This window comes from Melozone crissalis, unplaced genomic scaffold (assembly GCF_028551555.1).
Source record: "Melozone crissalis strain CALT ecotype California unplaced genomic scaffold, PUWL_Pcris_2 ptg000009l_1, whole genome shotgun sequence".
Lineage (NCBI taxonomy): Eukaryota > Metazoa > Chordata > Aves > Passeriformes > Passerellidae > Melozone > Melozone crissalis.
In genome coordinates this window covers 1006519-1030006 of record NW_026535787.1, presented here as the reverse complement: position 1 = coordinate 1030006, position 23488 = coordinate 1006519, and the positions used below count along the sequence as shown (strand labels likewise).

The window sequence follows — 23488 nt, the reverse complement described above, 5'->3', positions numbered from 1 at the left end:
GACATGGAATTACTTGGATTTTTCTGAAACAACACCCAAAGTATCCAGCAGACAAAACAGAAAATGAATGAGGCATGCACTTCTGTCCCAAGCCCTAAAAACCAGCAGCTGCAGTGCCACAGCTGGAACCTCTCCAGGCTGAGGGCTGAGGTTTTAGCAATGTTCTGGTGTATGTCTCCTTGGAGAGAGAATGGATTCCCTCTATGGAAGGGCACAGCTACTCTCAAACTCCCAAAAATAAGTGGTTTACAAGAAAGAAACACCACATACAGGTTTGCAACTTTGCAAAATCAAAGTTTTGTCTATCTCATTATCTCCTTGGACAGTTAAACACCCACAGGCTTTCCTCAGTTCCAGTACTCTTCAATCATTTCCCAGAGAGTTCATTCCCTTTCAGCCACAATAAATGAATCCAGCAGAGCCACAAACACTGTTGTGACAACTCCAAAAAGCATCAATGCTATGGAGAGTTTGCTCAGCTAAAGAAAAACCAGCACCAATTACATCAGAGAACAGCAGTCAAAGGGGAGCAGAATCTGTGTTAAATGTTTCCTATGCGTGCTTTTCCCTTGCTTTCAGGGAGGAAATGAGAATATTATAAGCTCCAGGACATTGATTTTCCTCTTAGGAAGCAGAAGAACAAAGTGTTTTTTCAAGAACCTTTTTTGCCATGTGAAATAATTCCAAATAAGTTTTAAATTAAAAATATTTGAAGCTTTTCAACTCAGAAATGCTGATTTTTCCTTTAGTAAAAAGTCATGTTACTGTAAAGCTGAGATTCAAGAAAAACTACCAGACACCAAACTTCCCTGAAAATAAAAAAATCAGTGATTGCAGTAAAAGCACCATGAATAGTTCAGTGAATGACATTCATTACCTGTTCTGCATCCAGTCCTCAAGCTGCGAGTTCAGCAAACACTTGGCTTTCAACTTGATCGGTGTCTCTTCAACCAAACTCATAAAGAAAATTATGATGATTTTTTACTTCCATCCTAAAAGATCTGGTCCTATTAAACTTGGGTTTATCCAGTCTACCTGCAAATGATGCTTATTTTTGTACACAAATGACTCTCAACCTCTATATACCAGCAAGAAAAACTAAAGCCAAAGAATGAAAACGAAGCACGAGGATGTCACTGGTGTTTATATAAAAACATTTCCTTTAAACAATTATTAAGAAGTTAATTCATTTAAAAATTACAGTTTGGAAAGCGCTATGTTGAAATGTGAACAAGCACATAAAAAACCCTTAAATCTCCCTGGATTAATCAGGGCAAACTGATTTCCTATAAAATAAATTACCTTCTCCAACAGCAATGCAAGAGTGAGAAGAGAGTATAAAGAGCACTCTGAATGCCACCAAACACTCCAGTGCATATTTACTACATCTCTTACCTATGAAACAGATTGACACTTCCATATCAAAATTACAAGTTTCAAATAAAATGCCAAACATCAGGAGAATCTGTTCATTTCTTTGCACAGGAAAGCGCTGCTGCAGTCACAGAGAAATAGGAACATTTATTGAACATCTAAGGCCACAGAAGTGACACTTTCAGCTGCTGTCTGAGGAATCTACCACACACAACACAACTCCTTGCTGCAAACAACAGCATCAACCGAGCAGCTTAGGACGGGGTGTGCAGAGCTTCATCTTGGACCCCACTTGATGTCTTTGACACCGTGAAATTGCCTTTTCAGAGCATGGTTGTCCGCCCACTCCGCATTTAGGAATGAGTCGTCGTCCTCCTCCTCCAGTTTCTGTGGCATAGAGGGAGGGAGGCAGTGAGGGCACAGCCTGAGCCTGTCCTGTCAGAGCAGCCCAGCACCACGGGCACACACCCACCTTCAGCTCCTCCTGCTTCCTGTAGTAGTACAGCATCATCTCCTTCTGCTCCTCGTGGCTGAGCACAGGCTCCCGCCCCGGGGCTCCCTGTCCTTTCTGCAAGGGAAATTGAAAATGCTGCTGGTGGCTCTGGTGATACAGAGCAGAAGCTGCTACACAGAGACAGCAAAAACCTCTCTTCAGACAGCTGGATTGCTCAAATTTAATAAGGTCCCTCAGGACAGGAAAATAAATGCTGAGAAACTGTGGCTGCATTCATACAATCACAGAATGGTTTGGGTTGGAAGGGACCTTGAAGATGATTTAATTCCATCCCCCTGTTGTGGGCAGGGACAATTTCCACTGTCCCAGGGTGTTTCAAGCCCCATCCAGCCTGGCCTGGAACACTTCCATGGATCCAGGGGCAGACACAGCTTCTCTAGGCACCCTGTGCCAGGGCCTCAGCACCCTCACAGGGAAGTGAGGGTTATTTTATTTTTTCATCTCTGTATCTGGATCATGCTGTCAATTCTGTGGACAGCATGATCAATGGAAGATGCAAACAGGATTAAGTCTGTTTTACATAAATTTCCACTTTAAAAGATACAACACATCTGTTTTAAGGTCACTGTACATATCTCTTCAGCTCCTCAACTAATACAGACACAGCATGGCATAGGATTCAGTAAAGCAGGGAAGTAAGGGAGCTACACACCACTAGAAATAAAAGGGAATTTCTTATCCAGGCCACTGTGCCCCTGGAAGAAATGAAGGGCAAAGCAGAAAACTCGTGCTGTCAGCAAGTGCAAGCACAGCATCCTGTGCAGAGATGGTGGATGCTCTCAAGAACAAACAGGTCTGAGGCAGTTTGTTCTTTGAGCAAGTCCTTCAAGTAGTCAAACAGACAGCATACCGGGGGGCTACACTGCAGGGGCTATTGAGAGGCCACACCATTTCCCAGTGACCCTGGGAGGAAAGGGAAAGCAAATCTGATCTAAATCGATCACCTAAATCACATAAATCATCTGCCTTACCTCTCAGGGATGCACCACAGAACCCACTGCAGGTGACAACATTTGCCATAAAACTTCCCAGTTTGTATTCCCTCTATTCTTTAAATACTTCCTTGTTGTACTTCACAAAAACACCATGGAGCAAGAAACAGCAACTACATTATGTAACTGGCAGGCTAAAGAGCTACTGAAGAAAAACTCAGAGTATAATGCATTCAAACCTTAAAGCAGATGCACAAGCTGGAACTAATCTAATCCATTTTATACTCCTATGGACAGTTCTCTTCCACAGAGAACAGAGAGCCAAGGGTGAGGAACTTGTAGAGCAACCTCCCAGCAATACTCACTTTCTGGATCTTCACAATGATGGTTGTTTTCTCATTTTTGCCCACATAGTCAGAGAGCAACTTGGTTTCTTCTAACTGCTTTCCTGCCCACCACAACTGTGCTTCTGATTCTTTTATAACTTCAGTTCCAGCCTGTGACAAAACAAACAAGGTGAAGAGTTGGAGGATATTGTTTCTTGGGTTTTTTTTTTCAAAACCAGATTTTTTTTCAGGGGAAAAAAATATTTCTGGAATTCCTAACATGAAGTGTAATTTTACACTCTACTTCTACATCTTTCTCCTCATATTCATCGATGGCATTTTTATTTATATTCCATTCAATTCTGATCTAATATAAACACTTTGGGACACAAATTCTCCATGGTGGAGGTGAAAACAACTTTCACTGATGAGATGCAGAACAGCACAGGCATGTTTAACCCAGGACTACACACAATGGGAATACATTACTGCGTACATGAGTTCCTGACAAGTCTTCTTTATCCTCAAACTCCATCCTGATGGGATCATGGGGAGGCAATCCCATGGGATACACGATCAGGACAGCCCCTCGGAGCTGCTCCAAGGCGTCCTTCACCGTCTCCATGTCCACACACACACCGGCCTGAACTTGTTTCTGAAACACACACAGGGATCAGGGGCAACACAGGCAAACCTGCCTGAAACACACACAGGGATCAGGGGCAACACAGGCAAACCTGCCTGAAACACACACAGGGATCAGGGGCAACACAGGCAAACCTGCCTGAAACACACACAGGGATCAGGGGCAACACAGGCAAACCTGTCTGAAACACACACAGGGATCAGGGGCAACACAGGCAAACCTGCCTGAAACACACACAGGGATCAGGGGCAACACAGGCAAACCTGTCTGAAACACACACAGGGATCAGGGGCAACACAGGCAAACCTGTCTGAAACACACACAGGGATCAGGGGCAACACAGGCAAACCTGTCTGAAACACACACAGGGATCAGGGGCAACACAGGCAAACCTGTCTGAAACACACACAGGGATCAGGGGCAACACAGGCAAACCTGTCTGAAACACACACAGGGATCAGGGGCAACACAGGCAAACCTGTCTGAAACACACACAGGGATCAGGGGCAACACAGGCAAACCTTTGTGAAACACACACAGGGATCAGGGGCAACACAGGCAAACCTGCCTGAAACACACACAGGGATCAGGGGCAACACAGGCAAACCTGCCTGAAACACACACAGGGATCAGGGGCAACACAGGCAAACCTGCCTGAAACACACACAGGGATCAGGGGCAACACAGGCAAACCTGCCTGAAACACACACAGGGATCAGGGGCAACACAGGCAAACCTGTCTGAAACACACACAGGGATCAGGGGCAACACAGGCAAACCTGCCTGAAACACACACAGGGATCAGGGGCAACACAGGCAAACCTGTCTGAAACACACACAGGGATCAGGGGCAACACAGGCAAACCTGTCTGAAACACACACAGGGATCAGGGGCAACACAGGCAAACCTGTCTGAAACACACACAGGGATCAGGGGCAACACAGGCAAACCTGTCTGAAACACACACAGGGATCAGGGGCAACACAGGCAAACCTGTCTGAAACACACACAGGGATCAGGGGCAACACAGGCAAACCTGTCTGAAACACACACAGGGATCAGGGGCAACACAGGCAAACCTGTCTGAAACACACACAGGGATCAGGGGCAACACAGGCAAACCTGTCTGAAACACACACAGGGATCAGGGGCAACACAGGCAAACCTGTCTGAAACACACACAGGGATCAGGGGCAACACAGGCAAACCTGTCTGAAACACACACAGGGATCAGGGGCAACACAGGCAAACCTGTCTGAAACACACACAGGGATCAGGGGCAACACAGGCAAACCTTTGTGAAACACACACAGGGATCAGGGGCAACACAGGCAAACCTGCCTGAAACACACACAGGGATCAGGGGCAACACAGGCAAACCTGCCTGAAACACACACAGGGATCAGGGGCAACACAGGCAAACCTGCCTGAAACACACACAGGGATCAGGGGCAACACAGGCAAACCTGCCTGAAACACACACAGGGATCAGGGGCAACACAGGCAAACCTGTCTGAAACACACACAGGGATCAGGGGCAACACAGGCAAACCTGCCTGAAACACACACAGGGATCAGGGGCAACACAGGCAAACCTGTCTGAAACACACACAGGGATCAGGGGCAACACAGGCAAACCTGTCTGAAACACACACAGGGATCAGGGGCAACACAGGCAAACCTGTCTGAAACACACACAGGGATCAGGGGCAACACAGGCAAACCTGTCTGAAACACACACAGGGATCAGGGGCAACACAGGCAAACCTGTCTGAAACACACACAGGGATCAGGGGCAACACAGGCAAACCTGTCTGAAACACACACAGGGATCAGGGGCAACACAGGCAAACCTTTGTGAAACACACACAGGGATCAGGGGCAACACAGGCAAACCTTTGTGAAACACACACAGGGATCAGGGGCAACACAGGCAAACCTGCCTGAAACACACACAGGGATCAGGGGCAACACAGGCAAACCTCTGTGAAACACACACAGGGATCAGGGGCAACACAGGCAAACCCGTCTGAAACACACACAGGGATCAATGGCAACACAAGCAAACCTGCAGAGAGAGTGGCCAGTTCAAAAGTTAAATGATTGGACATCTGAGCAGAGATAACAGGCTGCACAAAAAATTTAGGAGTGCAAATCTTCTCACTGGAATACTGACTTGGGAGTACATCTCTCACCTTTGGCCCTTCTGTTTAGCCTGCTCATGTGGGGCAGGGGAGAAAAGAAAAAGGAGAGATCTTCACTAAACTGTGAGGAGACAACTGCCCCTGGAACACAGGACTGAAAGCAGGACACTGTGACCACAATACCAGACAGGGCCGCTGGGGCTCCAAGCACTTGTGACTCATGAACGTGATTCAAGCCAGCAAGTGTCAAGTCAGAGATGGAGAAAGGGCTTAAAACTTGATTAAAAAAAGAAAACACGTGAGCAGAGGTGCAAAGCCTGGCAAACTGCACGGCTCATGCAGAGAACTGTAAGAACAAGTACTTGAGATCATTTCAAACCTACTGCAAGGACAAAGGAGAAATATGACACATCTGGAAGAACAGAAATAAAGGTCTTCCCTGCTTATTTAACAGTATCTCAAGTACTGAGGTAAGGCAATGTTGCCTCCTTGTGGATGTTCTTGATCTGGCTAACTGGCCAGTACAACCCCAAATACACAAGCATGTTTGTTCTTTTTTGTCTTTATAAAGTGGCAAACCAAACAAGCCACTTTCCAAACCATCCTTAACTCCGTTCATAAATGTTCCTAAATTTGTGTTTCAAAGCCATACGAAGGCTGAAACACCACAGAGAGCACCTACAGGTTTGGCACTGTGAATCTGAATGCCTGAGAGCACCGTCCCATCAGGGCAACCCTTGTGCTCGTCTTTGCACACACCCACTCAGCAGGACTGAGCTGAGTGCAAGCGCAAGTCCAACCAAGGCCTGACCCCTGCCATTCCTGAATCCCTGGAATCCCAGGCTGGACTGAGCTCTGAGCACCCAGCTCCAGTGGAAGGTGTCCCTGCCCATGGCACTGGGGTGGCACTGGATGAGCTTTAAGGTCCCTTCCAAACCAAACCGTCTGGGATTCTGTGATAACCAAAGAGATTAGAACATATTTTCCAATTAATTACACATAAAAGTCAAAAGACTTCATTAACTCCAAGAACAGCACAGCATGCAGTTAATTTTTCACCAGAAAGCATGACAAGCATTCACCCAAAGAACACAGCAGTAGCAAATTGCAAGGATAAAACTGAATGTGATTTAATGGTTCCACATGGGCTATGCTGCCAGCATTCCCTTGGAGTTTGGATCTGATTCCTTAACCTGTTGAACCACTTGCCAAAAGCCTTGAAGAAAAACATTAACCAAAATGCCAGGTTTTATTAGACTGTTCACATCACTTCATGGCATTTCTCAACAACTGTCAGCCCTTGCACTGAAAAAAGTCTGATTTTATTTAAGATGCCCAACTCCACAGCACTTACTAGGAAAGCCACACACATCACATGAGGAAACTCACCTTAGAGATTAATGCCTTGGCTTCTTCTATTGTCTTCTTTATAACTTGCTGCATTTTTTCATTTGGAGCTAAAAGTAAGAGAGATATCTCATAGTCTATGCTTACTGTAAAGAAACCAAGCACACATCCTGTGCAGACTCCACTGTGAGCAGATGAAACAGTATTCTATCATAAAGCAGAGTTACATAGTTCATTCCTGTATTTCCTACTAACTGAAGAAATAAGCAGTATTTTTCAATGTTTGTTTTTGGGACAAACAAACTGACTATTCCCAAAGACATGTGCCTGCCATTTGTCCCTGGATCCCTGGAAGTGTTCCAGGCCAGGCTGGATGGGGCTTGGAGCAGTGTGGGCAGTGGAAGGTGTCCTTGCCCATGGCAGGGGAGGGCAAGTGGATGAGCTCTAAGGTCCTTTCCAACCTAAACTATTCTGTGATTCCATGGTTCTGTGATCTGGAACTTCACTTGGGACAAAGGTCCTCAGTAGAAAGCAACACCCATAATTCCATAATACCCTCCACAACAACCCAAGGCTCCTTCCCTGCTGGACTATTGTGGGCTGTACAGGCAGACATGCTTTAACTGGGCAAAACAGCTTGCAGCTTTCTTTTCTAATTAAAATCTCAATCTAACAAAGAAGACAGTTTCACAAATACACTGTACATTTCATATCACAGTTATCTATTTCAATTGCTACAAAAAGCCTGTCCTCAAGAACAAAATCCAGCTAAAGCATACTCATTCCCAGCTTATGTTCCACTTGGGTGCATCATCTGATGGCACCTGGTTTGGCTTATATATACATCCTGTTCAATTTTGTAACTTTGTCAATATCACAAGGCCGAACTCCCACTTAGAAAAACATGCTCAGTGAATCTGAGCCCCAGTCAGTGAGAAAAAAGGAGAAATATTGGAAAAACCACCTGTTAATGTATCTTGGGAGCCCCCGGAGAAACCCAGTTCTCACATTTACAAATGGGGAGAGTAAGCTGAACTGGAACAGTCAAACTGGCTCCTGGTGATTGTTGATGTGCTGAAGAGAAACTGCTCTTCAGGCTTGTTAATCAGCATTACCCCAGATTCTGAGCCAAGGCAGAATTCCTACATGTGGAACTTACAGTTTGGCTACCCCACTCCAGAGTCAGGGATTTGTTGCTCCCTGTTATATCATAGATTGTCTGTGCCCGAAGGAAAGAAACAAACATTGACATTTGACTTACCAAATCCATTTCTTCGCCCCATTTCATCCTTCCTGAAGACGCTCCCACCACTTGGGACACACTTCTCTGCCCACTCGTCCTTTAACTTCAGCTCTTCAATCTGCTCATCTGTCAGTCCTTGCATGTTGTAAGGTAAGGAAATGCCATGCTCTGCCAGCTCCTCCATCTCTTTAGAGAGTTTAGAGAACAAGATTAAAAGTTTCTGTTACTACAGTCCATTAACAAAAGCCTTTCACATGATGTACATGAGGGGAAAACTTGCCCCTAGCTTTTAGTTTCCAAACAGGTAAATGCAGGGAATAAAGCATAAGGGATATAAACAGACATGTATAGATACGGATGGTGTAATTATGTTGAAATTTATACATTTTACATACCCATAAAACAATGTAACAAATTACACATGCAGGATACAAACCCTTATGGCACTTAGTGGCCACAAACCTTTTCTTTTTGGTATTTCCCTGGTCAGATTTTTTTTTAAATTTCAGAGTAGCATCAGTTCAGCCTCAGACACCCAACAAACACCGTGGCTGTTGCACAGCAGCTGTGGGTGGGCCGCAGCCCCAGGTCAGGCTTACCTGACACAAATCTCTGCTCTCACAGCCCCACGGCGGGAATCGGAAATGTTTTTTAAAGCTGCCTCGGAAGCTGCTGGGCAGGAGGGAGCACCTCACAGCGCCCTGAAGGAGGACTCTGGACAAGGGACCGTAGCCAAGGGCCTGGCGTACCAGGACAAGGGGGAACGTGTTCAAGGCGCCACAGGGCAGGGATAGATGGGATACTGAGGAGAAATGCTTCCCTGTGAGGGCGCTGAGGCCCTGGCACTGGGTGCCCAGAGCAGCTGTGGCTGCTCCCAGAACGCTGGCAGTGCCCAAGGCCAGGCTGGACGGGGCTTGGAGCACCTGGGACAGCGGAAGATGTCCTTGCCATGGCAGGGGTGGGACTGCGAGAGCTTTGAGGTCTAAACCAAACAATTCCGCGATTCCCTGATTTAAGCAGCCGCCGCCGGCACACGCAGCGGGAGAGGTTTCAGCGCTTTGCAGGGGCCTCACTGGACACCGAAGGCGGGAATTCGCACCGAGCCCGCCAGGAGCGGAGCCGCTCCCGCCCGCCGCGGCCCCGCGGTACCTGCGCACAGGCGCTGCACCTTCAGCCGCCCGTTGTGGATGCGGGCGACCAGCGGCGCCAGCTCGGCCAGGCGGGCGCTGCCCGGCGCCTCCAGCAGGAACTCGCTCTCGCCGCCGCGCTTGACGTGCAGCCGCACCATGGCCGGCCCGGGCGCCCCCTCAGCAACGGAGCCGAGTCCCTGGATACCGGCGGCAGGGAGGCACCGCGGGCACCGGCCGCGCCCGCCGCTTCGGGGGGCCCTGAGGGCGCGGGGGGCAGCTGCCGCCCCCGCCGGTAGCACCGGGATCCGCCGGGATCCTTCGGGAGGCTCCGGTCCCGCAGCAACGGCGCCTCCGCCGGTGCCGCCGCTGCTTCCCCTTCCGGCCTCCCCGTGAGGGCACGGGAGCGCTTAAAGGGCCCGCGCGCCCTGCCCCGTGTGGAGAACGACCGAATGTCCCGCTAACTGCAGGTAAGGAGTTTAATCACCTCTTAAATTAATTGTTTTAATTAGTCATCAGCTATATTTATATAATTTATAAGTAGCAGCTATATTTATGTAAATTATACGTAGTGGTACTTCCGACCACTCCGTGAGGGCACGGGAGCCCTTAAAGGGCCCGCGTACCCCGCCTCGTGAGGGGAACGGCAGAAAGTCTCACTAATTGAAAGTAAGGAGTTTAATTACCTCTTCAATTGATTGTTCTTATTAATAATCAGCTATATTTATATAAATTTTAAGTAGCAGCTATATTTATACAAATTATAAGTAGTGGCACTTCCGACCACCCCGTGAGGGCACGGGAGCCCTCAAAGGGCCCGCGCGCCCTGCCCCGTGAGGGGAAGGGCAGAACGTCTTCCTAATTGCAAGTAAGGAGTTTAATTACCTCTTAAATTAATTGTTCTAATTAATCATCAGCTATTTTTATATCAATTATAAGCAGAGGACTACTCTTAAATTATGCTCAGGTGATACTTAGCAAAGTTGTTACAAGCTACTTCTGTGAGGACAGCCTGGGAAAAGGCCTGAAACATTCAGTTTTGATAAACTAACTCTGATATTTCCAATGAATAAAGCCCAGGAGAGAAAGAGGGACTGGGGAGGTTGGACATTGAGAATGCAGAATTCATGGATCACAAGGGGACACTATGCAGAAAAAAAACCAGAAAAACTCCGTATATGCACCAGAAATTCCCTACTAAAGGGAAAGGTACAAAAAGACAAAAAATTTGCACTAATTAGCACAAGAAGTGAGAAATCACTCACCAATAAATGACTAAATGCTAATTAATCAAAGATAATGATATAATTTAGAACGTATGAATGTTAATGTCTTTGTTTACTAAAAATGTTTAAATAAGTGAAAAAGTTCCATATCAGTGTCCATGTGGAGGCCGGAATTCTGTCAGGCACACAGTCCCTGGCCAAGAATAAAGGAATACCTAACTTGCTGACACTAAAATGACAGTTTGTAGAGGGTTTAATTTATCCTGCTGATTCAGGAGGATTTGGTAGCACGGGGGCACAGAGAGAGAATGACCACCCAGACCATAAGGATGGGAACATTTCAGGCATACCTGGGTGTCCCTGGGGATACAGCCATGGAAACAGAGTCCAGGGACACGTGGGCAGTGGGTCTCACCTCCATCCTCCGTGTTTGCAGAACGTCTGCTGCTGCTCATTGCTCCCATCAACACAGGCAGGGCCTCACTGCAGCTCACATATATAAACATACACACATATATGCAGACCCTGAAATTTTGGCGCATTCCCTGTGGCCCCCGCAGTCCTGTGAGGCGCAGAGGAGCCGCACGCCGGGTACGGTTCAGACAGATAGTTTTTAATCACTGCCATTAAATATTCGACAACATATTTTATCACGTGACTCCCACTAGCAAAAGTTCCCCCCTGAATTTGGTTTGCTAACGTAAGGATATACCAAAACATCAACCACACTGCTGGATGTCTGCAGCGACAGCGTGAAACAAGGAACTCACACACCGAAGCACACGTAGTACCACTGCTGTTCCAAGTGTACAACTGGAATGACCTGAACAGAAAAAGCGCAATAGAAACTCACTATCACTCCTCTAGGCGGCTGCAGCTCGTGGCTAACCAGGGCTGTCCGAAGGAATCGTGGATTATGTCATGGATTATTTCATGGATCATGTTGTGAGAGCATCTGAGGCTTTCCAAAGCGTGCTGCCGTGGGATATTGCACTACTCTAAATACAATCCAAGTGTGCTGTTCACCCCCTGGCTGGCACACTACACGGCCTGCCACTGGCAAATACTGCTTTGTATCTCAAAAGCCAAAGGGGGTTTTTCAGAGGTTGAGGAAAAGCTTGCTGTATCAGCTGTTTCCAGTTTGCGGAAAAAAAAAAAGAAGTATAGTTAAACTAGTAATGACTAAATGGATGATATGAAACAATTATTCTGAATTAGTGCTAGTGAGTGTAGGTCACAATAGGATCTAACAACTGAAATGTACTGACACAGGAGATTAATTGAATATATTAATATGCAAAGTTTTGTTTCTATTTTGAAAGTAAACTATTTTTGTTGTGCCTCAAATTCAAATATAAGCCTTACAAATACCCATAGCCTCTGTTATAAATTAAACAGCTTCTAAACAATACTTGTCAACATTCAAATCTCCATAAACTTTGGCAGCTCTTTGGTAAATACTTATAAATATCAACTAACAAAACAGTCAAAAGGGAGGGGGGAGGCTGCCAGCAGGGAGCCTCTTCTTGTGGAATTCCACAGAGGAGAACAGAAATGAAAGAGCTCCCTAAGCAAAATCTGTGTCCAGGATTGACAGGTTTTAGTGAGACAGTAGCTCACCCTTCTTCTCTTTGTCTATTCAAACACTATTACACCGAGATTTCCATAAACTTCTGACCATTTGTTGTGCTCTACCATATATACACATTCAAAGTTTATACACAAGCTGAAGTGGCTGTTTACGAGCAGAGTTAAGTTTCAGTGCATTTAACAATTAATTATTGCACACAGAATAATCTCAAATGCCCAATTATTCTACTGGATAAAACGTAGGAAGGAATACAACCTTGTGCATCTCCGGCCACCTATCTGTCTGTAAAACCATGAAACAAATACAACCTTCTGCATTTCCGGCCACCTATCTATCTCTCTGTGAAGCCATGGCTTGGCGACACCCTGGGTGCCAGGGAGGGCTCTGCAGGGCACCTGCTGCTGCCTGCCCTGGACGGCACGGGGGGGGCAGGCGGCTTTCTGGCCGGCAGCGTGCAGAGGCAGTCAGCAGCACTCTGACTCCAGTCCCCATCCAAGGCAAAGTCCGACCCGAGGAAGGGTTTGTGCTCAGCTCCCAGCAGGGCCGGGCACCCGGCCGGCTTCCCGGGGCCGAGCTGGGTAAAATCCGGGACGCTGGCGGATGGCTTCAGCTTGGTGGGGAAGGCCTCGTCCTCGTCAAACGTCACCCAGCCCCTGGGCTGCACATTCTCCACCTTGAGAGATTTACTGCGCAGGCAAAAGGCGTTTGCAGCTGCACCCGCAGGAAACAGAGGCTTGCTTGTGCCACAGCCGGGCGGGGGCAGAACAGGGAACGGGTGGGGAGCAGCAGCTCCTGCCAGTGCCTGTGAGGGGATCCTGGACTCCCGTGTCTCCATCCTAAATGGGTTCCCAGCACTAGGAGTTCTTTCTGTGAATGGATTTGAGCAGTTCAGCCCAGTAATAAATGGGTTTGGAGAGCTGCGCTGATGTTCCTGGGATGAGTGGAAGGTTGGAATAGGAGGCGTTGCTGACATGCAATTTACAGGATTCGAATTCTCCGCATTTCTTTGCCTTGCTGAAGGCAACTGTATCAACTCCTTCTGGTTTGAGGTTGGAGCGGGTGATGTTCGGACAGAACTCTGCATCTTGGACACGAGCAGCTGGAATGACAGGTCTTCAAAAGGGTCACTGCTGAGCTGGGGTTCAGGGTTAGTGCCGAGCGTCCCGTTGGGATTCTGCTGCAAAGGAAGCAACACGCTCAGGAATCATGCAGCTGGCTCCAGGGTATTCCCACTGCCCCCTTCTCACTCCCCAGCTCCAACTTCAACCCAGTTTTGTTATAACTAGAGCTGTAACAGCAGCCTGAACCCCCTCTGTCTGAAGAACAGCCTGTAAGTGTTAAACACCATTCCCCCCGCCTCGGTGGGGAATGCAGCTGGAACCTACTCCCTGCAGGCCCCAATCCCAGCAACAAACACTAAGGGAACTTGGCATGGGAAAATGTTCGGGAAATGGATGCTAAGCGAGGGACACTGGATTCTAAGCAAGGGACAGCCCAGCACAGCTATGGAATGAAAAGCTCAGGTTACATTGTTCGGAGTTTACCACACTGATGTTACAAGCAGCATTAAAGCACCACAATGAAAGGCAACATTAGTGCTATTAGTGTGTGCAGTCAGACACTGCTACGTAGGCAGGCATCCATAAGCATCTCTTTCTTCTTGGCATGAAAAGGGACAATCGCTAATTAAAACAACAAGTTATCCTTGGAGAAGACAGTTTTTCCCACAGAATTTCTCAGCTTTTAAAACCAAAATATTCCTGGTTTTACACACTGCTTCAAACAACAATGCAAGGTATTTTTTACTTCGTACAAGCTGTCCAAAAAGGTGGAGTATCTACTTTGCTCAGTATGCACACTGACAGAACAGAGTTTGGAGCTTCCCCTTATCAAATGAGTTAAGCTTAAGTAAAAACGGCTTCTAAGAGTTCAAATGTCACAAAAAGATTTTATGACAAATTAGCAGATAAATTTAATATACCAAAACAACTGAATTGACTGTCTACAGTTGAAGTTTTTAGCAGAATAATATTAAAACAAAGGCACTGAGTAACACAGGAAAAAATGCGAAAAATTGAACTGTAGAAGGAATAGAAATCTAATGCAGCCTGGCACCAGCTGGTTAAGTCCTGTGGCCTTTTGAAAGTACAAGATCCCAAAGAAACCATGAATCCAAATTGCTCCTCGTTCTAAGTAAAAACTTGCTTGGAGTAATTCTGGAACCAAGTGTTTTTAAAATTGTAACAGTTTGTTTTACTCTGGGTCACAGCAAGGTCTCTGTTCCCTGAGAAATGTGATATATGGGGTTTATTCTGAAATAGCATGTGGCAGTGCAGAAGAATCAGGATTTATGTGCATCAAATTGCCAACACTGATCTGTTTTCCCCTGAACAGCCCGAGATCAGGAGGCTCAGCAGTGCCTAAGCAACACAGGCAAAGGCCCAATTGTTTCACAAAAAGATGATGACACACAATAGTCTTTCTGGCCTTAATAACAGCAGTGTCATGTTCAATGCACCATGAAAGGAAAAAGCACACTGTGGTATGACAGTCACCCATGGATGCAGACAGGTGTGTTTAACGGGATGGGGCTGCAGATGTATGAAACACCATTCATACATCTCTGCCGCTAAATGGATGGAGCCACAACAAGACTGGGAAATAGTCAGATACCTGTTACCCTGACGGTTGCTCCTGCTTGTGAAAGAGAAACACATATCAGAGCAAGGAAATTAGCAAGAAAATCCAAGTAACAAAGCAACCTCGCGTTAAAAATAATACTTTCAGAAGTTTTCACAAAGCCATTTTTTGAGTTTTGAATACAAACCACAAGTGTTTACTACACACTACACTAAATTTTCCATTTCTGTTGTCTTCTACTGTAAGCTCAACCATTAGGAGTCATAAAAAACCAACTCAAGTCCATTTAATGATATTTCCATACAGACACCCATTGTGCAGCTGATTGTGCTACTTTTTGGAGACAAATTACAGGAATCTGAGCATGGATGGTCTAATTCTAGTCACCTATTACCATGAAAACCCCACAGCTCTCATTCTGGGAACTGTGTCAGTATCATCCCTGATGTAGAGAAATAGTTTTGCAAGCTGATAAAACCCATATGCCTCTCCTTCTGTGGAAATCCAGAATCTCCCTTCTTTGCAATAAAGATCTATTTCCAGTAACTAATTCTCTTTTTCAGTGTGGAGATTGTATAAACTCCTGAATATTCACACTGTACCAGTCATTATTTTTATAAGAACAGATTTCATTTCTCCAAAATCATAATCAAGATTTGCATAGAAGGATGGCATGGAATTCACTACTTCTCAAAAGACCTTGCACTTCTTTAAAGCCGTTTCCTCAGAAACCTGCACTTTTTGGTCTAAGTTTCCAAAATGAAAGGCAGTTCACAGGCAAAGAAAGAGGCTCAGGAGAAACAAAGGAAAAGCATTTTAAGATTTTTCCAGTTTGAGTTCAAAAATCAGCTCCCTGAGCACTGAATTTGGCTGCTTCACTGTGGTACAACATAGGCATTAACTACTGTAGCAAAAAAGGGCTTCAGATACAGGCAAAAGAAGAAACCTGAGCAGCACTGAAAATCTGCTTCTGCATTTTTAAGCAGCAATAAGAAATTAGGGCTTTTCCTAGAAAAAGTTGGTGTTTTTTATCATAACAGTCTAAATTATCCCAGAGAAAACAAAACGTTAATGTTACCGTATGAAATTTCCACATTATGTGGATAAGTATTTTAACTGACACTGAGGAATGGGAAGAATTCTATTTCTCTCAAGTATTTATTAATATATTGATTAGACTTATTTACTTACTTATCAATGTCATCTCCCTTCAATGAGTGATCACCAACACCAAGCACCACACCATGCAGTAACAATTTAAACCTGTGCTGCCTTACTGCGCAGCTTGTCATGCACATAGCATTATCAAATCAGATTGCCTTGATCGAGAGCTTTTCCATACAAAGTTGCCAAATGACAACATCATTTTAAGACTGAGCTGCCCATAAACTGTAAGGCTATCACAAGAAATCCGAAATTCAATGTTTAGTATTTAAGATGTTAGTTATTCAAGGACAATACACAAGCCATTACTACTCTCCTTGAGCCCCAGGACCATTGAACCCGATCTCTGGACCCTTGTTTTTGTTTCTGTGCCCGCTTTGAGGGTTCCTCAGAAGCCTGCAGCACCAGCACGAGCTGTGCTCACTCACACAGCGACAGGAGGTCCCTGCAGGGCTTTACTCACGTGTTGCTGGGAGGGAGCAGGCTCCGAAGGCAAACTGTGAGAGGAGCGGCTGCGCGGCGGCGGCTGCGGGGGCTCCAGGCTCTGCGGGGCCGCCACGGGCACCAGGGGCTCCTGCAGCCTCAGCACCGCGGGGCTGGGCTGGGCAGGGCCCGCAGCCTGCGGCCTCAGCGGCTCCGGGAGCAGCGGCACGCCTGCAAGGACACGGCAGCGACCGTCAGGGCAAGGAACAGTAACCTTGTATGTAACAAGTATATCCCCTAACAGTATTGGGGATGGCAGGATCAGGAAGCACCAGAGGGAACTGCAGAGAAGGGGCTGTGAGAACAGCAGAAATTGCTACTCAAGTTTAAGTGGCAGAGGGCAGGGTTAGATGGGATAGCAGGAAGGAATTCCTTCCTGTGAGGGCAGGCAGGCCCTGACACAGGGTGCCCAGAGCAGCTGTGGCTGCCCCTGGATCCCTGGAATGTCCAAGGCCAGGGCAGATGAAGTTTGGTGGAAGGTGGCCCTGACCAAAGGCAGGGGCTTGGAATTCATCCCCAAGGTCCCTTCCAACACAAACCATGCTGTGGTTTTACACAAAACACAAACCATGCCACCCCAAAACGAGCTTCAGTTATACTGAACAGTATTTTGGAAGCCACTATTATAAAATGTGTATTTTTATACATAAAAAGATAAAGGGTTTTTTTAAACTGTAAGTTCAGGAAGTTGTTTTGAGAGTCAGACATGAATGCTATTCCACATCTTATGATCACAGAACAATGCATAGAGCATGTGGTGATCAATGGCCAGACTGTGACAGACCAGGGTGCTCAGACCAAACCCTGCCATCTTTGCACAGTTTCTCTGATACCACAGAATCTATGGCTGATTTTGAGATTAGCATCCAAAATGCAATACTAGTGGGTGCCTAACACAAACTGCCCAATGCTATCACATCCAAGAATCTTATTCCTAGTGAAAAGTGGAGACATCTGTTGAGAACAAAGCACTCAAAGCAGACTGCAGCACTCGGCAGAACGGGACATTTGGATTGAACTCACCCCGTGGCGGTTCCGCTGCCTTGGGCTGCGCCTCCGGCGCCGCTCGTGCCCCTGAGGGACGGACATGGCTTTGCGGGGCACTGATAACTCCGGCTCGGGGAGGAACAGTCTGACAGCAAAGGCGGCAAAAGAAAGGATTTCAGTGCAGCTTTAGAGCTGCAGTCACCTACTGCTAAATGATTCAGAATAATCCTGATTATTTCACAGAATAACCGGGACTCTGTGAACAACAAATTCTTTTATAACAGCTGCTCAACTGATGTTTTTATGCACATGCAAGAACAAAGAATATATTTTCAAAACATTATGATGGTTCAATTCAAAGCAAAGTATTTTTACAATGCTTTTCAACTTTATATAAATGCTTACCTGTGCAACAATGCTAGAAACAGTTATTCGTTTGCTAGTCTTAATAAGATAATTTACCTCAGTCCACGAATTGTAAGCAACAAAAGCAACAAGAGCAACTACTTTATTTGGAGGTCTGCTTGTCATCAAACAGTATTAATGAAACACATCCTGTGTCATCTGAAGGCTGAAGTCTCCCTGAGGCTGATGGAATAGAAGTTAATGTGCTGGGAATGTAAATTTCAAAGTCTACATCAGTATTTGAAGACACATAGGAAGCTATTCCAGATTAGAATTATAACAGTAAATTACAAACAACACAGTGAAAGCTGAATAAAAGGCCCTGGGATAAAAATGCCAGAAGGGAAAAGGACTGAGAGACAGGAAGGACTGAGAGACAAGTTTGTAAGACTTGTTTCCTGTAAAATGTTGTGTACCCGAGGACATGCTAGAAATGGTTTTCAGAGCAAATTTCATTGCACAACTCTACACAAAAATTCATTAGAAACAAGTGAATACTATAAAAAATAGTCTAATTGTTGATCTTAGTTTTACTAGCTATGTCCCTGGCTTTGTATCACGTGATTGCTTATGCTTGGCTGGGTCCATTGACCAACGTCCTGAACTCTCTCAGCCACCTGACCTCAAATTCCTGTCTGAATTCCTGAATCTCCTATCTGATCTGAGATCGCCAAGATGCATTTTGTTATTTCTTTCAATATTCTGATAGTAGGCAGGAGGATGATGGGATTATACACCAAAATGTATTTTTAAAAAATAAAAATATACCAAAAAGGAACAGAAAAGAAAAGTGTAAAGCAGCTCTCAGGATCCCTCAGTGAGAAGCAGCACCCACTGTAGCTACTGTCCCTGGTCCTGAAATCCCTGAGATGAAATCCAACAATCACCTGAGACAAAGGCAACCACACAGTGAAAAACGAACACATTCTTGCCTATATATACCACTTTTTCTTTGCCCAAATTTTAGAAGAGGCCATTTTACATTTCCAGAAGAATAAAAAATAAAAAAAAAAAAAAAAGATCATGAATGGTTCACTGTAAGAATCAATCTCTTTGAGAAAAATGAATCTGTACAATTGGCTTCAAGGGAGACTTTCAACAGCAGTTTTCATTAGTTCCAATATTGGAATATGCTGCAAAGTCACAGAATTATCAACAGACAGTCCCATTACTCAGTAACTCTTTAAGAACACCTGTAGCTATTCAAACACTTTCCTCTTCCCTCCCATAAGGTTCCTACTTGCTTCTGTTGAGAATAAACTAGGCAGATAGATTTCATCTCTTGGTTTCCTGTGTGGGGTGAACCATCTGAATGCCCATAAATCCCTTCCTTCCCTCCTTCAGTTCAGTTCCACAAACAGAGGAATGGAACACAGTACTAATATCTGATGAAAGAGTTGAAGGTTTCATTTTCACATGAAGACTCTTATGAAAATTAGTCTTTAAAACAAGGTACATCAGAAAACCTCAATTGCACAGTAACCATTAATGGCCTGTCAGCAATTAACTGCTGGCACGATTTATGTTTCAGTGCAGAAGATAATGCATTTTATCACACCAAATCAGCACAGACATAGAATAAAAACAGTAACCTTGCAGTTATTTGAAAGGAGATGTCAAATGTGTATTTGGGAGCCTATTGTGTGATTGCAGAGTGCAAAACAATCCAGTCCCATCCAGTCTGAGCACACATGGTGGCTTCCCCTCACCCCACAGTATTTTCAGTCAACAGACAAAAACTGTTGAGATCATTAACTCTGTAGATTTCTTACGTGTGCTGTGACTAACAGAAACGTGGATGTAACAAAGAGCAGACACTGAGCAGGACAATGATCTCCAAACATTAAAACCACACCTACCGGTCTGGCTGCACCCGCCGAGGGTGGAGGCTGAGTCCGAGCTGGAACAGAGAGCAGAGATCACTGACTGAGCACTCACTGCAAAATCAACGTCTGTCTGTATAATAGTTAGTACAAAGCACATGTCTATTACCTAAGGTATCTTTTCTTTGTGTTCCAGGGCTTTTTTGTGCTTTGCAGCATGGAAAACAAACAGATTGTCTGTGTTAGATAAGCACAAATGGGTATTAGAGGGCAATGTTACATTACAGCTACTGAGATAGAAGCAAGGAGATAGCAGTGACTTTTCAAAATCTATAACATATCCACCCACTGTCAGTAACACACTCCCATCCCATGGCACACACGAAGTCATTTGACCCTTTTTATTACAGATTGTTTAAATCACATCCTATTTGTTGCAAGCTAAAGACACCACTTGTACAGATCCCCTGTGTTCTCAATGGTGTTGGATGGAAGCTGTTGTGCTTTCTGGTATATTCTGTTGATGTTCTACCAGCAGGGGTTAAACCAAAGAGAGCAGATGGACAGTTCCTGTCCCCACTCTGTTTATGGGATAAATGTGTCAGAGCCCCAGCTTCACCATGGCCACGCTGAGGGCAGCCTTCACATGCAACATGCCAACTGGGCAGGGCAAGAGATTACAAAAATACCTTTACTTCAGACAATTCCACAATTTCTAACAGGCAGGGAGGTCTGGGACTCTGGCTTGAGTTTCTGCTGCTTATTCCCCAGGAAGGCAAAGTCACCATGCCAGTGGCAGTCAGTGGAAGGAACTCTGTGGTGCATCACTCACTTGATCAAATCAGCCTCCAGCTATCAGCCTGCCCTGGAGCCAGTCAGAACGGGTTTCTGGGGCTGTTCTCAGGGAAGCAGCTCCCACCCTGAGCAACCTGGTGCCAGTTCACCCTCCTTGGAGCACGGAGCTGGAGAGGATAATCACCGAAGGGGCCTTCCCACCACAAATATTCTACACATAGAGTGGTTTTGCCAATTTAGAAAAATGAACCAGCAATGCAGCCAAAATTAATGGCAGCATCCTGGAGGAAACCCTGCCGGTGACTCTATCAGGACTTGCATTGCTATTTGCTGTGAAGGACACGTTCCTGAGAGACAAGGAAGAAACCCCAGCCCATGACTCTGCAGGCATGGCTAAAGCAGGACCCATCCACAATAATCCCATGTACTCCAAGCAGAAAGGTGCAAGGGAAACGCTGCTCAGAACTGTGTGTTACACAGAGCTGGCTATCAGAATCAAAACATCTACACTGTGCTCTTTAAAAAGAGGCAAAACATAAAATTATAGACCAAATTTTTGAAATGGAAGCCTCTCTCCCCAGAATATACAAACCCACAGTCCTTTACGAAAAGTCAGGCTCCCTGGATTCCTGATTTAGTTACAGGTGCAATGGTCACTCTGATGACCAGCAGCTACAGCTTCCTCTCAGTGTCAGCCTTAAAGGCATTCTTGATCAGAGCTCTCTAAGCTTTTCATAAATGCCTTCTGTAACAATCCCCATCACCACTGAAAAGCAGGAAGCAGCCTGGCTGGGTGAAAGCTATGCTAAATAAAACAACAAAGACCCTACACAATAAATGCGTTAATGAAGCCACCTTTAGCGTCACAAGAGCAACAATATTATTCAGATGTTAAATCAGAAATCCATTTCTAGAACACAAAAATTGTTGTGTTACCTTCTACTTCTCTCCTAGCTACCCCAGGACTGGGAGGAGCTCCAAGACCTTTTCAGAGAAAGAAGAGAAGCTGTACATAGCATAAGAAAAGCAGTAGATTGAGAAAGAAAAAGCAGAAAGAGCACTGCCACAAGACAGCTTTACAAAATTTATCTCTGGTCTGGATAGATTACAGTCACCTGTAGGAAACAACTCTCTTTAGCAGCTTGGGGGACCAGACTGGTGTGAATTACAAACCATCAGGTATAATCATGTTTAGTAATACCCGTTACTTCAATTTTAATTATAGTTGAATTTGATTCCTTCAGAATGTTCACTCTACACAAACCTTTGGCTATCCCGTGTGATGTGACATGCCAGTCTTGAACTGAGCAGAGCACAGAGCTGTGCTCAAACAGTGGGCAGTAAATGAGCACAGCTCTGTCACCCTGCAGAATCAAGCCTGATCCCTGCCATTCAGAACACTGCGCAGTCTGTTTGTGCCATGGTGCACTGAATAGGAAATGTGATAAAGCAATACCTCCCACCTCATGTAACGCAGTGTATCCTGAAGAACTCTATTACTGAGCTGCCTCTACACAGCACTGCACTTGGGACAGCTGCACCCATTGGTTTAACAGCTCAGATTGAGAGAAAAGGTTTTCAATCATGCATAACCATGCTGAATTACTTTATTTCTGCAATATCATCAAGCATGCACTGGGTTCCTAAAACTATGGCAAAAACAGGGCAGGACATAGCCATGATGGGAACACTGAAGGCATCTCCTAGCTGTGACACAGCCTGCTGCTAAATCCCTCAGCTGTGACACAGCCTGCTGCTGTCTCGCCAGTGTGAGATGTGCCCAGGAGCTCCCTGTGATCTGTAAGCTCTGTCAGTCACAGAGTGGGCAGAGTGAAGGCTGCACTTGGGGCTGAAATGGGACTGGCTCCAGAGATGCTGGATCTCTGCTTTGGCTGAAGATCTGTTTCAAAGATGCTCAGCCCCAGCATGTGTTATCTGCTCTGGCTGAGAGCCAGGCTCTGCCAACTCCCCTCACAATTCTGACCATGAATAACTAACTCTGTGAGAGGAGCAGCAGTGGGGCTGCACAGGAGCAGGGCACTGCCTGACAACATCCCTCTGCTCTTGTTCTGTGCAGGACCAGGACCAAAGGCAGCTCCCAGCAGCAGGGGGACACGGGCACACGTTCCTGCATCGGTGCACCAGGCACAGGGAGCAAGATCTCTGGCGTGAAGATTGGGCAAGGTAACCAACGTTCACTACAAGGGGCAGAAACAGCACAGAGGGTAAATACCTGACATTTCACTTACTCCTAGTACTCATTTCACTGACTCATACTTCTCTTCAATAGCGGGAAAGCAAAATTATTGTGCTGTGATAATGCTATCACAAAGGGCAGCATGGGACTATTTCAATCTTAGGGACAATAAAAAATATTTTAAACCAATTATAAAAGCCTTGGCTGCAACAACCAGGAAAACTGTCTAACAGTATTAAAGGAAAAAACTCCACAAATGTTATTTATTAATGTCAATTGACAATTAGCAGCCTTTAGAGTTTTTAATGTTCTCTGAAAACTTAATCTGTAATGTATTACAAAAACACTGGGTAAACAGAGGGCAACATTTTAATTTTTAACTATAAACAACTGGAACTTGTAGGATCCTCAGTGAATTTTTTTTGTATTAGCATACAAAAGGTCTCCACTTTGTAAAGCCCTGCAATGAGTGCAGAGCCTTGTTCACCTGAACTCTGAGTTACTTCTGATATAAAATAGGACC

General features: G+C 45.5%; 2 protein-coding genes across 7 annotated transcripts in view; both read right to left on the bottom strand.

The window, feature by feature from the left end:
* Positions 1 to 1362: 1362 nt before the first annotated feature.
* On the bottom strand, positions 1363 to 9872 carry CFAP298 (cilia and flagella associated protein 298). Its single transcript, XM_054270361.1, has 7 exons — positions 9677 to 9872; positions 8546 to 8713; positions 7327 to 7394; positions 3643 to 3801; positions 3186 to 3317; positions 1847 to 1942; positions 1363 to 1761 (listed from the first exon to the last, which is right to left on the bottom strand). Exons 1-7 carry the CDS (start codon positions 9813 to 9815, stop codon positions 1651 to 1653), a joined length of 873 nt encoding a protein of 290 aa, XP_054126336.1. The 5' UTR covers positions 9816 to 9872; the 3' UTR covers positions 1363 to 1650.
* Positions 9873 to 13554: 3682 nt separating this feature from the next.
* The window catches only part of SYNJ1 (synaptojanin 1), a 46752-nt gene continuing 36818 nt past the window's right edge, over positions 13555 to 23488 (bottom strand). For 3 of the 6 annotated variants that reach the window (XM_054270486.1, XM_054270491.1, XM_054270490.1), the window contains 7 exons: positions 21705 to 21752; positions 20143 to 20181; positions 20010 to 20050; positions 17782 to 17890; positions 16739 to 16929; positions 15145 to 15168; positions 13555 to 13648 (listed from right to left, as the gene is read on the bottom strand). In XM_054270486.1, the coding sequence (XP_054126461.1) occupies positions 15148 to 15168; positions 16739 to 16929; positions 17782 to 17890; positions 20010 to 20050; positions 20143 to 20181; positions 21705 to 21752 (449 nt within the window). In that variant the 3' untranslated portion in view covers positions 13555 to 13648; positions 15145 to 15147. The remainder of the gene's footprint in view (positions 13649 to 15144; positions 15169 to 16738; positions 16930 to 17781; positions 17891 to 20009; positions 20051 to 20142; positions 20182 to 21704; positions 21753 to 23488) is intronic. The other 3 variants (XM_054270487.1, XM_054270488.1, XM_054270489.1) reach the window with 3 other exon arrangements.

What these genes read in the sequence shown, in the direction of transcription:
- CFAP298 (XM_054270361.1), bottom strand. Translation starts at nt 9,815, where the DNA reads ATGGTGCGGCTGCACGTCAAGCGCGGCGGCGAGAGCGAGTTCCTGCTG. An exon ending in AAGACTTGTCAGGAACTCAT is followed by an intron (nt 3,318 to 3,642) that starts GTACGCAGTAAT and finishes GTTTTGTCACAG; the next exon opens with GCTGGAACTGAAGTTATAAA. An exon ending in TCATTGTGAAGATCCAGAAA is followed by an intron (nt 1,943 to 3,185) that starts GTGAGTATTGCT and finishes TTTCCCTTGCAG; the next exon opens with AAAGGACAGGGAGCCCCGGG.